The sequence below is a fragment of the Salmo trutta genome, chromosome 4 (assembly GCF_901001165.1).
Source record: "Salmo trutta chromosome 4, fSalTru1.1, whole genome shotgun sequence".
Lineage (NCBI taxonomy): Eukaryota > Metazoa > Chordata > Actinopteri > Salmoniformes > Salmonidae > Salmo > Salmo trutta.
In genome coordinates, this window is record NC_042960.1 from 67,847,767 (window position 1) to 67,865,707 (window position 17,941).

The window sequence follows — 17,941 nt, forward strand, 5'->3', positions numbered from 1 at the left end:
TACTGGAGGACTGGAGGACCAGGGTTGGGCTGTTGGGGGTACTGGAGGACCAGGGCTGGGCTGTTGGGGGATACTGGAGGACTGGAGGACCAGGGTTGGGCTGTTGGGGGTACTGGAGGACTGGAGGACTGGAGGACCAGGGTTGGGCTGTTGGGGGTACTGGAGGACCAGGGTTGGGCTGTTGGGGGGTACTGGAGGACCAGGGTTGGGCTGTTGGGGGGTACTGGAGGACTGGAGGACCAGGGTTGGGCTGTTGGGGGATACTGGAGGACTGGAGGACCAGGGTTGGGCTGTTGGGGGGTACTGGAGGACTGGAGGACCAGGGTTGGGCTGTTGGGGGATACTGGAGGACCAGGGTTGGGCTGTTGGGGGATACTGGAGGACCAGGGTTGGGCTGTTGGGGGGTACTGGAGGACCAGGGTTGGGCTGTCGGGGGGTACTGGAGGACCAGGGTTGGGAAACACTGGTCTATGTCATTGAAAGGTGTTCCTATTGTTTTGTACACTCAGTGTATGTGACCCATAGGAGCCTACTGAAACAACTTGACTTTGACTCCCTCTCCATCCACCTCTTACTCTCTCCAGCCCTATGCCCACCTACCGCGTAGATGCTGACAAGGGCTTCAACTTCTCCCTGGCAGACGACGCCTTCGTGTGTCAGAAAAAGAACCACTTCCAGGTCACTGTGTATTGCGGCATGCTGGGAGACCCCAAGTACATCAAGACCAGCGAGGGCCTGCAGCCCATAGACTGCTTTTATCTCAAACTCAACGGGGTTAAGGTGAGAGAGGTGGGGAGACGGGTGACCAGGGTTGGGGTCAATAACATTTCAATTCAGTCAATACAAGAAGTTTCAAAATGGAATTGACCCAAATTGTGGTGGTAATGTTGTTGTCTCACCTAGCTATCTCCAGATGAATCCACTAACTGTAAGTCTCTCTGGATAAAGAGTCTGCTAAATGACTAGCATGTAAAATGGAAGATACTCAGTAAGATAATTAGTTGAACAGGGTCTTTCATCAACACCTGTTCCTGGCTGGCTCATAATCCTATCTCCTGTCTGTCTCTTTCCTGTCTCCCGTCTGTCTCCCGTCTGTCTCCTGTCTGTCTCACTCCCGTCTCCTGTCTGTTTCCTTCCCTTCTCCTGTCTGTCTCCTTCCTGTCTCCTTCCTGTCTCCTGTCTGTCTCCTTCCTGCCTCCTGTCTGTCTCCCTCCTGTCTCCTTCCTGCCTCCTGTCTGTCTCTTACCTGTCTCCCTCCTGTCTCCTTCCTGCATCCTGTCTGTCTCTTACCTGTCTCCCTCCTGTCTCCTTCCTGTCTCCTGTCTGTTTTCCAGCTGGAAGCAATGAACCAGTCCATTAACGTGGAGCAGTCCCAGTCAGACCGTAGCAAGAGACCCTTCAAACCAGTACTGTGAGTAGAGAGACCCTTCATACCAGTACTGTGAGTAGAGAGACCCTTCATACCAGTACTGTGAGTAGAGAGACCCTTCATACCAGTACTGTGAGTAGAGACCCTTCATACCAGTACTGTGAGTAGAGAGACCCTTCAAACCAGTACTGTGAGTAGAGAGACCCTTCAAACCAGTACTGTGAGTAGAGACCCTTCAAACCAGTACTGTGAGTAGAGACCCTTCAAACCAGTACTGTGAGTAGAGACCCTTCATATCAGTACTGTGAGTAGAGACCCTTCAAACCAGTACTGTGAGTAGAGAGACCCTTCATACCAGTACTGTGAGTAGAGAGACCCTTCATACCAGTACTGTGAGTAGAGACCCTTCATACCAGTACTGTGAGTAGAGAGACCCTTCATATCAGTACTGTGAGTAGAGATCCTTCATACCAGGACTGTGAGTAGAGAGACCCTTCATACCAGTACTGTGAGTAGAGACCCTTCATACCAGTACTGTGAGTAGAGAGACCCTTCATACCAGTACTGTGAGTAGAGACCCTTCATACCAGTACTGTGAGTAGAGAGATCCTTCATACCAGGACTGTGAGTAGAGACCCTTCATACCAGGACTGTGAGTAGAGACCCTTCATATCAGTACTGTGAGTAGAGAGACCCTTCATACCAGGACTGTGAGTAGAGACCCTTCATACCAGGACTGTGAGTAGAGAGACCCTTCATATCAGTACTGTGAGTAGAGAGATCCTTCATACCAGGACTGTGAGTAGAGAGACCCTTCATATCAGTACTGTGAGTAGAGACCCTTCATACCAGGACTGTGAGTAGAGAGACCCTTCATATCAGTACTGTGAGTAGAGAGATCCTTCATACCAGGACTGTGAGTAGAGAGACCCTTCATATCAGTACTGTGAGTAGAGAGACCCTTCATACCAGTACTGTGAGTAGAGAGACCCTTCATACCAGTACTGTGAGTAGAGACCCTTCATACCAGTACTGTGAGTAGAGAGACCCTTCATACCAGTACTGTGAGTAGAGAGACCCTTCATATCAGTACTGTGAGTAGAGACCCTTCATACCAGTACTGTGAGTAGAGACCCTTCATATCAGTACTGTGAGTAGAGAGACCCTTCATACCAGTACTGTGAGTAGAGACCCTTCATACCAGTACTGTGAGTAGAGAGACCCTTCATATCAGTATTGTGAGTAGAGAGACCCTTCATATCAGTACTGTGAGTAGAGACCCTTCATACCAGGACTGTGAGTAGAGAGACCCTTCATATCAGTACTGTGAGTAGAGAGACCCTTCATACCAGGACTGTGAGTAGAGAGACCCTTCATACCAGTACTGTGAGTAGAGATCCTTCATACCAGGACTGTGAGTAGAGACCCTTCATATCAGTACTGTGAGTAGAGAGACCCTTCATACCAATACTGTGAGTAGAGACCCTTCATACCAGGACTGTGAGTAGAGAGACCCTTCATATCAGTACTGTGAGTAGAGACCCTTCATACCAGGACTGTGAGTAGAGAGACCCTTCATATCAGTACTGTGAGTAGAGAGACCCTTCATACCAGTACTGTGAGTAGAGACCCTTCATACCAGTACTGTGAGTAGAGAGACCCTTCATATCAGTACTGTGAGTAGAGAGACCCTTCATATCAGTACTGTGAGTAGAGACCCTTCATACCAGGACTGTGAGTAGAGAGACCCTTCATATCAGTACTGTGAGTAGAGAGACCCTTCATACCAGGACTGTGAGTAGAGAGACCCTTCATACCAGTACTGTGAGTAGAGACCCTTCATACCAGGACTGTGAGTAGAGACCCTTCATATCAGTACTGTGAGTAGAGATCCTTCATACCAGTACTGTGAGTAGAGAGACCCTTCATACCAGTACTGTGAGTAGAGAGACCCTTCATACCAGGACTGTGAGTAGAGAGACCCTTCATACCAGGACTGTGAGTAGAGACCCTTCATACCAGGACTGTGAGTAGAGACCCTTCATACCAGGACTGTGAGTAGAGACCCTTCATACCAGTACTGTGAGTAGAGACCCTTCATACCAATACTGTGAGTAGAGAGACCCTTCATACCAGGACTGTGAGTAGAGACCCTTCATACCAGGACTGTGAGTAGAGACCCTTCATACCAGGACTGTGAGTAGAGACCCTTCATACCAGTACTGTGAGTAGAGAGACCCTTCATACCAGTACTGTGAGTAGAGACCCTTCATACCAGTACTGTGAGTCTGGGTCTTCTGGGTACCTTTTGGGGGCAGGAATGGACTGTAGGCACACTTTACAATTTACATTAGCGTCTTTACTGCTGCGTCACAGTGTAAAAACTTAAAGAAATGTGATAATACATGTGTGTTTTTGTATTTGCAGGGTCACACTGCCCCCGGAGCAGGTTACCAAGGTAACAGTGGGACGACTACACTTCAGCGAGACCACAGCCAATAACATGAGGAAGAAAGGCAAACCCAACCCTGATCAGAGGTTCTGTACTCACACACACACACACACACACACACACACACACACACACACACACACACACACACACACACAACCCTGACCAGATGGACTAAACTAGCAACATGTAGCAGACCAGATGTATGCAGGCAAATCATCATTCTAGTCACAGGGGCAATCTGATATTGATACATACCATTTGAATCCCAGATTGTACACTTCACTTGGTCGTCAAAAACCTTTAATGGAAATAAATAAAAAACAAATGTGTGATTAACCCCGTTTACCTCCATACTGTAGGTGATTAACCCGTTTACCTCCATACTGTAGGTGATTAACCCCGTTTACCTCCATACTGTAGGTGATTAACCCGTTTACCCTCCATACTGTAGGTGATTAACCCGTTTACCCTCCATACTGTAGGTGATTAACCCGTTTACCCTCCATACTGTAGGTGATTAACCCCGTTTACCTCCATACTGTAGGTGATTAACCCGTTTACCTCCATACTGTAGGTGATTAACCCCGTTTACCCTCCATACTGTAGGTGATTAACCCCGTTTACCTCCATACTGTAGGTGATTAACCCCGTTTACCTCCATACTGTAGGTGATTAACCCCGTTTACCTCCATACTGTAGGTGATTAACCCGTTTACCTCCATACTGTAGGTGATTAACCCCGTTTACCCTCCATACTGTAGGTGATTAACCCGTTTACCTCCATACTGTAGGTGATTAACCCGTTTACCCTCCATACTGTAGGTGATTAACCCCGTTTACCTCCATACTGTAGGTGATTAACCCCGTTTACCTCCATACTGTAGGTGATTAACCCCGTTTACCTCCATACTGTAGGTGATTAACCCGTTTACCTCCATACTGTAGGTGATTAACCCGTTTACCTCCATACTGTAGGTGATTAACCCGTTTACCCTCCATACTGTAGGTGATTAACCCGTTTACCCTCCATACTGTAGGTGATTAACCCGTTTACCCTCCATACTGTAGGTGATTAACCCGTTTACCTCCATACTGTAGGTGATTAACCCGTTTACCTCCATACTGTAGGTGATTAACCCCGTTTACCCTCCATACTGTAGGTGATTAACCCGTTTACCTCCATACTGTAGGTGATTAACCCGTTTACCTCCATACTGTAGGTGATTAACCCCGTTAACCTCCATACTGTAGGGGATTAACCCCCCTTAAACCTCCATACTGTAGGGGATTAACCCGTTTACCTCCATACTGTAGGTGATTAACCCCGTTTACCTCCATACTGTAGGTGATTAACCCCGTTTACCTCCATACTGTAGGTGATTAACCCGTTTACCTCCATACTGTAGGTGATTAACCCCGTTAACCTCCATACTGTAGGTGATTAACCCGTTTACCTCCATACTGTAGGTGATAAACCCCGTTTACCTCCATACTGTAGGTGATTAACCCCGTTTACCTCCATACTGTAGGTGATTAACCCGTTTACCTCCATACTGTAGGTGATTAACCCGTTTACCTCCATACTGTAGGTGATTAACCCCGTTTACCTCCATACTGTAGGTGATTAACCCCGTTTACCCTCCATACTGTAGGTGATTAACCCGTTTACCTCCATACTGTAGGTGAATAACCCCGTTTACCTCCATACTGTAGGTGATTAACCCCGTTTACCTCCATACTGTAGGTGATTAACCCATTTACCCTCCATACTGTAGGTGATTAACCCGTTTACCTCCATACTGTAGGGGATTAACCCGTTTACCTCCATACTGTAGGTGATTAACCCCGTTTACCTCCATACTGTAGGTGATTAACCCCGTTTACCTCCATACTGTAGGTGATTAACCCCGTTTACCTCCATACTGTAGGTTATTAACCCGTTTACCTCCATACTGTAGGTGACTAACCCGTTTACCTCCATACTGTAGGTGATTAACCCGTTTAACCTCCATACTGTAGGTGACTAACCCGTTTACCTCCATACTGTAGGTGATTAACCCGTTTACCCTCCATACTGTAGGTGATTAACCCCGTTTACCTCCATACTGTAGGTGATTAACCCGTTTACCCTCCATACTGTAGGTGATTAACCCGTTTACCTCCATACTGTAGGTGATTAACCCGTTTACCTCCATACTGTAGGTGATTAACCCGTTTACCTCCATACTGTAGGTGATTAACCCCGTTTACCTCCATACTGTAGGTGATTAACCCCGTTTACCCTCCATACTGTAGGTGATTAACCCCGTTTATCCCCATACTGTAGGTGATTAACCCCGTTTACCCTCCATACTGTAGGTGATTAACCCGTTTACCTCCATACTGTAGGTGATTAACCCCGTTTACCCTCCATACTGTAGGTGATTAACCCGTTTACCTCCATACTGTAGGTGATTAACCCGTTTAACCTCCATACTGTAGGTGACTAACCCGTTTACCTCCATACTGTAGGTGATTAACCCGTTTACCTCCATACTGTAGGTGATTAACCCCGTTTACCTCCATACTGTAGGTGATTAACCCCGTTTACCCTCCATACTGTAGGTGATTAACCCCGTTTACCTCCATACTGTAGGTGATTAACCCCGTTTACCTCCATACTGTAGGTGATTAACCCGTTTACCTCCATACTGTAGGTGATTAACCCGTTTACCTCCATACTGTAGGTGACTAACCCCCCGTTTACCTCCATACTGTAGGTGATTAACCCGTTTACCCTCCATACTGTAGGTGATTAACCCCCCGTTTACCTCCATACTGTAGGTGATTAACCCCTGTTTAACTCCACACCCCTATGCAGGTCTGTACCCAAACAATTTGAACTTCTACTTTTAAAAATCCATCTCTCTAAAAACAAGTCTCTCACCGTTGCCGCCTGCTATAGACCACCCTCTGTCCCCAGCTGTGCTCTGGACACCATATGTGAACTGATTGCCCCCCATCTATCTTCAGATCTCGTGCTGTTAGGTGACCTAATAGGAAACTAGGAAACTCTGTCACCTCCGATAAATCCACTATAATTGAGAATTTCAATAAGCATTTTTCTACGGCTGGCCATGCTTTCCACCTGGCTACCCCTACCGCGGTCAACAGCACTGCACCCCCCACAGCTACTCGCCCAAGCCTTCCCCATTTCTCCTTCTCCCAAATCCAGTTAGCTGATGTTCTGAAAGAGCTGCAAAATCTGGACCCCTACAAATCAGCCGGGCTAGACAATCTGGACCCTTTCTTTCTAAAATTATCTGCCGAAAGTGTTGCAACCCCTATTACTAGCCTGTTCAACCTCTCTTTCGTGTCGTCTGAGATTCCCAAAGATTGGAAAGCAGCTGCTGTCATCCCCCTCTTCAAAGGAGGGGACACTCTTGACCCAAACTGCTACAGACCTATATCTATCCTACCCTGCCTTTCTAAGGTCTTCGAAAGCCAAGTCAACAAACAGATTACCGACCATTTCAAATCCCACCGCACCCTCTCCGCTATGCAATCTGGTTTCAGAGCTGGTCATGGGTGCACCTCAGCCACGCTCAAGGTCCTAAACGATATCGTAACCGCCATCGATAAGAAACAATACTGTGCTGCCGTATTCATTGACCTGGCCAAGGCTTTCGACTGTCAATCACCACATCCTCATCGGCAGACTCAATAGCCTTGGTTTCTCAAATGATTGCCTCGCCTGGTTCACCAACTACTTCTCTGATAGAGTTCAATGTGTCAAATCGGAGGGCTTGTTGTCCGGACCTCTGGTAGTCTCTATGGGGGTGCCACAGGGTTCAATTCTTGGGCCAACTCTTTTCTCTCTATACATCAATGATGTCGCTCTTGCTGCTGGTGAGTCTCTGATCCCCCTCTACGCAGACGACACCATTTTGTATACTTCTGTCCCTTCTTTGGACTCTGTGTTAACAACCCTCCAGACGAGCTTCAATGCCATACAACTCTCATTCCATGGCCTCCAACTGCTCTTAAATACAAGTAAAACTAAATGCATGCTCTTCAACCGATCGCTGCCTGCACCTGCCTGCCCGTCCAGCATCACTACTCTGGATGGTTCTGACTTAGAATATGTGGACAACTGCAAATACCTGGGTGTCTGATTAGACTGTAAGCTCTCCTTCCAGACTTACATCAAACATCTCCAATCCAAAGTTAAATCTAGAATTGGCTTCCTATTTCGCAACAAAGCATCCTTCACTCATGCTGCCAAACATACCCTCGTAAACCTGACCATCCTACCGATCCTCGACTTCGGCGATGTCATATACAAAATAGCCTCCAATACCCTACTCAATAAACTGGATGCAGTCTATCACAGTGCCATCCGTTTTGTCACCAAAGCCCCATATACTACCCACCACTGCGACCTGCACGCTCTCGTTGGCTGGCCCTCGCTTCATACTCGTCGCCAAACCCACTGGCTCCAGGTCATCTACAAGACCCTGCTAGGTAAAGTCCCCCCTTATCTCAGCTCACTGGTCACCATAGCAGCACCCACCTGTAGCACGCGCTCCAGCAGGTATATCTCTCTGGTCACCCCCAATGCCAATTCCTCCTTTGGCCGTCTCTGCTGCCAATGACTGGAACGAACTACAAAAATCTCTGAAACTGGAAACACTTATCTCCCTCACTAGCTTTAAGCACCAGCTGTCAGAGCAGCTCACAGATCACTGCACCTGCACATAGCCCATCTATAATTTAGCCCAAACAACTACCACTTCCCCTACTGTATTTATTTATTTATTTATTTTGCTCCTTTGCACCCCATTATTTCTATTTCTACTTTGCACTTTCTTCCACTACAAATCTACCATTCCAGTGTTTTACTTGCTATATTGTATTTACTTTGCCACCATGGCCTTTTTTTGCCTTTACCTCCCTTATCTCACGTCATTTGCTCACATTGTATAAAGACTTATTTTTCTACTGTATTATTGACTGTAGGTTTGTTTTACTCCAAGTGTAACTCTGTGTTGTTGTATGTTGTCGAACTGCTTTGCTTTATCTTGGCCAGGTCGCGATTGTAAATGAGAACTTGTTCTCAACTTGCCTACTTGGTTAAATAAAGGTGAAATCATTTTTTTTTAAATACTGTAGGTGATTAACCCCTGTTTACCTTCATACTGTAGGTACTTCATGTTGGTGGTAGCATTGCAGGCCCAGGCCCACAGTCAGAGCTTCACGGTGGCTGCACAGGTGTCCGAGAGGATCATCGTCAGGGTAACCTCTGTCAGTCTGGCCGTGTCTGTCTGACCGTCCTTCTCTGATTTATCTCAATAACCTCTGTCAGTCTGGCCGTGTCTGTCTGACCATCCTTCTCTGATTTATCTCAATAACCTCTGTCAGTCTGGCCGTGTCTGTCTGACCGTCCTTCTCTGATTTATCTCAATAACCTCTGTCAGTCTGGCCGTGTCTGTCTGACCGTCCTCTTCTGATTTATCTCAATGACCTCTGTCAGTCTGGCCGTGTCTGTCTGACCGTCCTTCTCTGATTTATCTCAATAACCTCTGTCAGTCTGGCCGTGTCTGTCTGACCGTCCTCTTCTGATCTATCTCAATATTTACCTCGCAGGAAATAAACAGAAATTTACAATTCAAAAATTTGAATTGACTGTCTTCCTAAATAATATATGAAATTGAGCCAAACCCCTCATACCTATCTGACTTCATGTGTTACGGTCTTGATTAATTCTTCTGTAAATATCTATATGTTTGTTGAGGCTGTTAAACATTCCATGCAGATCAGCAACAAAAATGTCGGAAGCTACTCAGTGTATAGGGATATTACTAGTACTGCAAACAAAAGAAGAATGAAAGACCTGTTATTACGAATGTAAATCAAAGGATATTTTTTACAGCTCCCCTCAACTCTAAATATTTCTGTGTTGTCTGTCCCTATCCTTCTCTGGGTTTCCAGGCGTCTAACCCAGGTCAGTTTGAGAGTGACAGTGAGGTGTTGTGGCAGCGCGGTCAGCTACCTGACTCAGTGTACCACCACGGCCGGGTCGGCATCAACACCGACCGGCCAGACGAGGCCATGGTCATTCACGGCAACCTGAAGGTCATGGGGTCACTGGTGCACCCCTCCGATATACGGGCTAAAGAGAACGTCCACGAGGTGAGGGTGGGGGGGGTTGAGGGTGGGGGTGGGGGTGAGGGGGGTGGGGGGGTCTGTAGATATGGTAGACTGCTCTGTGTGTGTGGTGTTTTCTCTGACTGTCTGTCTGTTTGTCTGTCTGCGTGCAGTGATGAAAAATGCTTATCATAATATTAATAAAAAAATATTCCCCGACAGATTTTTTTTAAAATTTGTGTTACAATAATTCACTACATTTTCTATCTTGTTTTCTGTTCATTGTCCTGAAACCATACATCGTCATCCTTTAGCCGTATGTACCTGTCTGTAATCTAGCTCCATAGTCATATCCAAATCTATGTGTGTGTGTGTGTGTGTGTGTGTGTGTGTGTGTGTGTGTGTGTGTGTGTGTGTGTGTGTGTGTGTGTGTGTGTGTGTGTGTGTGTGTGTGTGTGTGTGTGTATAGGTGGACACTACAGGCAACCTGAAGCGGATCAGTCAGATGAGGCTGGTTCATTATCAGTACAAGCCTGAGTTTGCTTCCAGCATGGGCATCGACACCAGCCCAGAGACCGGTAACTTATACAACACTGTCGTTTTGGGTTATACATTATAGACAATGAATTAACAGAAATCAGTAGCACTAGAAATGTATTGCATTCCCATCTTAATAACTGTATCGGTGAGTTATCTTTATATTTTATATCCTCCCGTACATTGCATTGGCGTAGTGTGGCTATGTGTCTGTATGTATACATGATGCTCTGACAGACCTTACTTCTATGACCCCTGTCTCCAGGAGCTTACAGTAAGGTGCTGTATTATCTAGGAGTGATATGAGCTTACAGTAAGGTGTTGTATTATCCAGGAGTGATAGGAGTTACAGTAAGGTGTTGTATTATCCAGGAGTGATAGGAGCTTACAGTAAGGTGTTGTATTATCCAGGAGTGATAGGAGTTACAGTAAGGTGTTGTATTATCCAGGAGTGATAGGAGTTACAGTAAGGTGTTGTATTATCCAGGAGTGATAGGAGTTACAGTAAGGTGTTGTATTATCCAGGAGTGATAGGAGGTACAGTAAGGTGTATTATCTAGGAGTGATAGGAGTTACAGTAAGGTGTTGTATTATCCAGGAGTGATAGGAGTTACAGTAAGGTGTTGTATTATCCAGGAGTGATAGGAGCTTACAGTAAGGTGTTGTATTATCCAGGAGTGATAGGAGTTACAGTAAGGTGTTGTATTATCCAGGAGTGATAGGAGCTTACAGTAAGGTGTATTATCTAGGAGTGATAGGAGTTACAGTAAGGTGTTGTATTATCCAGGAGTGATAGGAGCTTACAGTAAGGTGTATTATCTAGGAGTGATAGGAGTTACAGTAAGGTGTTGTATTATCCAGGAGTGATAGGAGTTACAGTAAGGTGTTGTATTATCCAGGAGTGATAGGAGCTTACAGTAAGGTGTTGTATTATCCAGGAGTGATAGGAGTTACAGTAAGGTGTTGTATTATCCAGGAGTGATAGGAGTTACAGTAAGGTGTTGTATTATCCAGGAGTGATAGGAGTTACAGTAAGGTGTTGTATTATCCAGGAGTGATAGGAGCTTACAGTAAGGTGTTGTATTATCCAGGAGTGATAGGAGTTACAGTAAGGTGTTGTATTATCCAGGAGTGATAGGAGCTTACAGTAAGGTGTATTATCTAGGAGTGATAGGAGTTACAGTAAGGTGTTGTATTATCCAGGAGTGATAGGAGCTTACAGTAAGGTGTTGTATTATCCAGGAGTGATAGGAGCTTACAGTAAGGTGTTGTATTATCCAGGAGTGATAGGAGCTTACAGTAAGGTGTTGTATTATCTAGGAGTGATAGGAGCTTACAGTAAGGTGTTGTATTATCCAGGAGTGATAGGAGTTACAGTAAGGTGTTGTATTATCCAGGAGTGATAGGAGCTTACAGTAAGGTGTATTATCTAGGAGTGATAGGAGTTACAGTAAGGTGTTGTATTATCCAGGAGTGATAGGAGCTTACAGTAAGGTGTATTATCTAGGAGTGATAGGAGTTACAGTAAGGTGTTGTATTATCCAGGAGTGATAGGAGTTACAGTAAGGTGTTGTATTATCCAGGAGTGATAGGAGCTTACAGTAAGGTGTTGTATTATCCAGGAGTGATAGGAGTTACAGTAAGGTGTTGTATTATCCAGGAGTGATAGGAGTTACAGTAAGGTGTTGTATTATCCAGGAGTGATAGGAGTTACAGTAAGGTGTTGTATTATCCAGGAGTGATAGGAGCTTACAGTAAGGTGTTGTATTATCCAGGAGTGATAGGAGTTACAGTAAGGTGTTGTATTATCCAGGAGTGATAGGAGCTTACAGTAAGGTGTATTATCTAGGAGTGATAGGAGTTACAGTAAGGTGTTGTATTATCCAGGAGTGATAGGAGCTTACAGTAAGGTGTTGTATTATCCAGGAGTGATAGGAGCTTACAGTAAGGTGTTGTATTATCCAGGAGTGATAGGAGCTTACAGTAAGGTGTTGTATTATCCAGGAGTGATAGGAGCTTACAGTAAGGTGTTGTATTATCTAGGAGTGATAGGAGCTTACAGTAAGGTGTTGTATTATCCAGGAGTGATAGGAGTTACAGTAAGGTGTTGTATTATCCAGGAGTGATAGGAGCTTACAGTAAGGTGTATTATCTAGGAGTGATAGGAGTTACAGTAAGGTGTTGTATTATCCAGGAGTGATAGGAGCTTACAGTAAGGTGTATTATCTAGGAGTGATAGGAGTTACAGTAAGGTGTTGTATTATCCAGGAGTGATAGGAGTTACAGTAAGGTGTTGTATTATCCAGGAGTGATAGGAGCTTACAGTAAGGTGTTGTATTATCCAGGAGTGATAGGAGTTACAGTAAGGTGTTGTATTATCCAGGAGTGATAGGAGTTACAGTAAGGTGTTGTATTATCCAGGAGTGATAGGAGTTACAGTAAGGTGTTGTATTATCCAGGAGTGATAGGAGCTTACAGTAAGGTGTTGTATTATCCAGGAGTGATAGGAGTTACAGTAAGGTGTTGTATTATCCAGGAGTGATAGGAGTTACAGTAAGGTGTTGTATTATCCAGGAGTGATAGGAGTTACAGTAAGGTGTTGTATTATCCAGGAGTGATAGGAGCTTACAGTAAGGTGTTGTATTATCCAGGAGTGATAGGAGTTACAGTAAGGTGTTGTATTATCCAGGAGTGATAGGAGCTTACAGTAAGGTGTATTATCTAGGAGTGATAGGAGTTACAGTAAGGTGTTGTATTATCCAGGAGTGATAGGAGCTTACAGTAAGGTGTTGTATTATCCAGGAGTGATAGGAGCTTACAGTAAGGTGTTGTATTATCCAGGAGTGATAGGAGCTTACAGTAAGGTGTTGTATTATCTAGGAGTGATAGGAGTTACAGTAAGGTGTTGTATTATCCAGGAGTGATAGGAGTTACAGTAAGGTGTTGTATTATCCAGGAGTGATAGCTCAGGACGTGCAGCAGATCCTGCCTGAAGCTGTGAAGGAGGGAGGAGATGTGATCTGCTCTAACGGAGAGACCATCCCTAAACTACTGGTGGTTAACAAGGTGAGACACACCCTTTGCACGCACACACGGCAACCAAGCATACTGTATGTATTTAATCCAAGTTAATAACTGGGGAGGGAAACGGGAAATCCTCCAACCAAGGTTTCTGAAGAACCCGACAACTCTGGAAAAGATTCCGGAATATGGCAACAGACACACAAACGCCAACTTCTGTGCCCCTCTCGCTCTCTCTCTCTCTCTCTCTCTCTCTCTCTCTCTCTCTCTCTCTCTTTCTCTCGCTCTCTCTACCTCTCTCTCCTCCTCTTCTCTCCCTCTTTCTCTCTTCATCTCTCTCTCTCTCTCTCTCTTTCTCTCTCTCTCTCTCTCTCTCTCTCTATCTCTCTCTCTCTCTCTCTCTCTCTCTCTCTTCATCTCTCTCTCTCTTTCTCTCTCTCTCTCTCTCTCTCTCTCTCTACCTCTCTCTCCTCCTCTCCTCTGCCTCTTTCTCTCTTCATCTCTCTCCCCTCTCTCTCTCTCTCTACCTTTCTCTCCTCCTTTCCCGCTCTCTCCTCTCTCTCTCTCTCTCGCTCTCCCTCTCCTCTCTAGGACCGTATCTTCATGGAGAACGTGGGAGCGGTGAAGGAGCTGTGTAAATTGACTGACAACCTGGAGACTCGTATAGATGAGCTGGAGCGCTGGAGCAGGAAGCTGGCCAAACTCCGCCGCCTGGACAGCATGAAGAGCACTGTCAGCGGAGGCACCACCAGGTAGGACACACCTGGATATTATGCATTGCATGTCAAATACTTTCAATAGGTGCACCTGATTTAGCTTGGAGTTTACACTATTGGTAGGCTACTATTCCATTGGTTCTATTGTACCACTGCAAACTTGATCAAGCACAGTTGAACTACAGTACATTACATACTGTATGTATTTGGTGGATGATTTAATCTTCTTACCGTCTCTCCAGCCAATCAGGAAGCCAGTTCAGCAGGACAGGAAGTGTCCCTCTGAAGAAGAAGAAGACAGTCAAACCTGGGAGCAAGGTAAGTCTCTCTGACCTGTATGTTTCTCTATGAATCAAAATGTCTATGGACTCAAAATGGATGGTATTTAGTCAGGATCATTAGGATTGACAGAAATTATGATTAACAAATTGTATAATTAGCATATATTGTGATTAGCATATATCATAATTAACATCCATTATGTTAAACAGAGCTTAACATGTATTATAATTAACATAAATTATGGTAAACCGATATTATGATTAACAGATAGTCGAATTAACATATATTATTATTTAAATATATAATGATTAACAGACATTATAATTTATATATATTATGATTACCAGATATTATAATTAACAGGTATTATGAATAATATAAATTATAATTATTATAATTCAATTAAAACCCCAGAGTAGAGCTGTATCAGTGTGTGGTTCCACAGTCTAACCCCAGAGTAGAGCTGTATCAGTGTGTGGTGTGGTTCCACAGTCTAACCCCAGAGTAGAGCTGTATCAGTGTGTGGTTCCACAGTCTAACCCCAGAGTAGAGCTGTATCAGTGTGTGGTTCCACAGTCTAACCCCAGAGTAGAGCTGTATCAGTGTGTGGTGTGGTTCCCCAGTCTAACCCCAGAGTAGAGCTGTATCAGTGTGTGGTTCCACAGTCTAACCCCAGAGTAGAGCTGTATCAGTGTGTGGTTCCACAGTCTAACCCCAGAGTAGAGCTGTATCAGTGTGTGGTTCCACAGTCTAACCCCAGAGTAGAGCTGTATCAGTGTGTGGTTCCACAGTCTAACCCCAGAGTAGAGCTGTATCAGTGTGTGGTTCCACAGTCTAACCCCAGAGTAGAGCTGTATCAGTGTGTGGTTCCACAGTCTAACCCCAGAGTAGAGCTGTATCAGTGTGTGGTTCCACAGTCTAACCCCAGAGTAGAGCTGTATCAGTGTGTGGTTCCACAGTCTAACCCCAGAGTAGAGCTGTATCAGTGTGTGGTTCCACAGTCTAACCCCAGAGTAGAGCTGTATCAGTGTGTGGTTCCACAGTCTAACCCCAGAGTAGAGCTGTATCAGTGTGTGGGGCGGTTCTAACCCCAGAGTAGAGCTGTATCAGTGTGTGGTTCCACAGTCTAACCCCAGAGTAGAGCTGTATCAGTGTGTGGTTCCACAGTCTAACCCCAGAGTAGAGCTGTATCAGTGTGTGGTTCCACAGTCTAACCCCAGAGTAGTGCTGTATCAGTGTGTGGTTCCACAGTCTAACCCCAGAGTAGAGCTGTATCAGTGTGTGGTTCCACAGTCTAACCCCAGAGTAGAGCTGTATCAGTGTGTGGTGTGGTTCCCCAGTCTAAACCCAGAGTAGAGCTGTATCAGTGTGTGGTTCCACAGTCTAACCCCAGAGTAGAGCTGTATCAGTGTGTGGTTCCACAGTTTAACCCCAGAGTAGAGCTGTATCAGTGTGTGGTTCCACAGTCTAACCCCAGAGTAGAGCTGTATCAGTGTGTGGTTCCACAGTCTAACCCCAGAGTAGAGCTGTATCAGTGTGTGGTTCCCCAGTCTAACCCCAGAGTAGTGCTGTATCAGTGTGTGGTTCTACAGTCTAACCCCAGAGTAGAGCTGTATCAGTGTGTGGTGTGGTTCCACAGTCTAACCCCAGAGTAGTGCTGTATCAGTGTGTGGTTCCACAGTCTAACCCCAGAGTAGTGCTGTATCAGTGTGTGGTGTGGTTCCCCAGTCTAACCCCAGAGTAGAGCTATATCAGTGTGTGGTTCCCCAGTCTAACCCCAGAGTAGTGCTGTATCAGTGTGTGGTTCCACAGTCTAACCCCAGAGTAGAGCTGTATCAGTGTGTGGTGTGGTTCCACAGTCTAACCCCAGAGTAGAGCTGTATCAGTGTGTGGTTCCACAGTTTAACCCCAGAGTAGAGCTGTATCAGTGTGTGGTGTGGTTCCCCAGTCTAACCCCAGAGTAGAGCTGTATCAGTGTGTCGTGTGGTTCCCCAGTCTAACCCCAGAGTAGAGCTGTATCAGTGTGTGGTGTGGTTCCCCAGTCTAACCCCAGAGTAGAGCTGTATCAGTGTGTGGTGTGGTTCCACAGTCTAACCCCAGAGTAGAGCTGTATCAGTGTGTGGTTCCCCAGTCTAACCCCAGAGTAGAGCTGTATCAGTGTGTGGTTCCCCAGTCTAACCCCAGAGTAGAGCTGTATCAGTGTGTGGTTCTACAGTCTAACCCCAGAGTAGAGCTGTATCAGTGTGTGGTTCCACAGTTTAACCCCAGAGTAGAGCTGTATCAGTGTGTGGGGCGGTTCTAACCCCAGAGTAGAGCTGTATCAGTGTGTGGGGCGGTTCTAACCTGTACCTGCATGTGATTCCAGAGTCCGACTCCAGAGCAGGGCTGTATCAGCCACAGGGTGATGCAGGGAATCATTCTGGCTCTAGTCGTTGTCATGACCTTCAGTGTCATCTCCATGTCCGTCCTGTACGTGTTGACGCTGCACCACAGAGGCGACGTCTCTGAGAAGGCTGGGTATGTATGCTGTTCTCATCAGGCAGATACAGTACATTAGACATACCTGTACATGATATACCTCAACCATATACACTACATGATATACCTCAACCATCTGCACTACATGATATACCTCAACCATCTACACTACATGAGATACCTCAACTATGTACACTACATGATATACCTCAACCATATACACTACATGATATACCTCAACCATCTGCACTACATGATATACCTCAACCATCTACACTACATGAGATACCTCAACTATATACACTACATGAGATACCTCAACTATATACACTACATGATATACCTCAACTATATACACTACATGATATACCTCAACTATATACACTACATGATATACCTCAACTATATACACTACATGATATACCTCTACTATATACACTACATGATATACCTCAACTATATACACTACATGATATACCTCAACTATATACACTACATGATATACCTCTACTATATACACTACATGATATACCTCAACTATATACACTACATGATATACCTCAACTATATATATTACATGAGATACCTCATCTGTCCACCACTCTGTCCATGTTATGACATCTCATCTTTCTCTCTCTCTTATCTTTCTGTCTTTCTGTCTCTCTTCCCGTACTCTCCTCTTTTCTTCTTCCCTATTTGCTCTTCTTCTGTCTCTCTCTCTCCCTTTCTCTCCTTCTCCCCCCTTTCCCCTCTCACTCTCCCATTCTCTTATCTTTGATTAATACTGCACTGTAGGTTTGTGATAAGGGCGTTTCTTTGCCTGTGTCTCAAGAGGTCATGACTAATTTCTACTGTTGACTTGCTTGCCAGTCCAGTCTGGAACATTACAAGTAGGCCTATATGTCACGATTGTCTAGGACCAGTGGAGATGTGAAATCAGGAGCAGGAGACAGAGGG

At 45.3% G+C, this 17,941-nt stretch overlaps 1 protein-coding gene across 5 annotated transcripts in view; it reads left to right on the forward strand.

Annotated features, from left to right (window-relative positions):
- Window positions 1-17,941, forward strand: part of LOC115192942 (myelin regulatory factor) — a 90,451-nt gene that overhangs the window by 61,998 nt on the left and 10,512 nt on the right. For 3 of the 5 annotated variants that reach the window (XM_029751903.1, XM_029751905.1, XM_029751906.1), the window contains exons 8-17: window positions 585-780; window positions 1,335-1,411; window positions 3,797-3,907; window positions 9,008-9,107; window positions 9,795-9,995; window positions 10,420-10,528; window positions 13,444-13,553; window positions 14,100-14,260; window positions 14,467-14,542; window positions 16,872-17,023. In XM_029751903.1, the coding sequence (XP_029607763.1) occupies window positions 585-780; window positions 1,335-1,411; window positions 3,797-3,907; window positions 9,008-9,107; window positions 9,795-9,995; window positions 10,420-10,528; window positions 13,444-13,553; window positions 14,100-14,260; window positions 14,467-14,542; window positions 16,872-17,023 (1,293 nt within the window). The remainder of the gene's footprint in view (window positions 1-584; window positions 781-1,334; window positions 1,412-3,796; window positions 3,908-9,007; window positions 9,108-9,794; window positions 9,996-10,419; window positions 10,529-13,443; window positions 13,554-14,099; window positions 14,261-14,466; window positions 14,543-16,871; window positions 17,024-17,941) is intronic. The other 2 variants (XM_029751904.1, XM_029751907.1) reach the window with 1 other exon arrangement.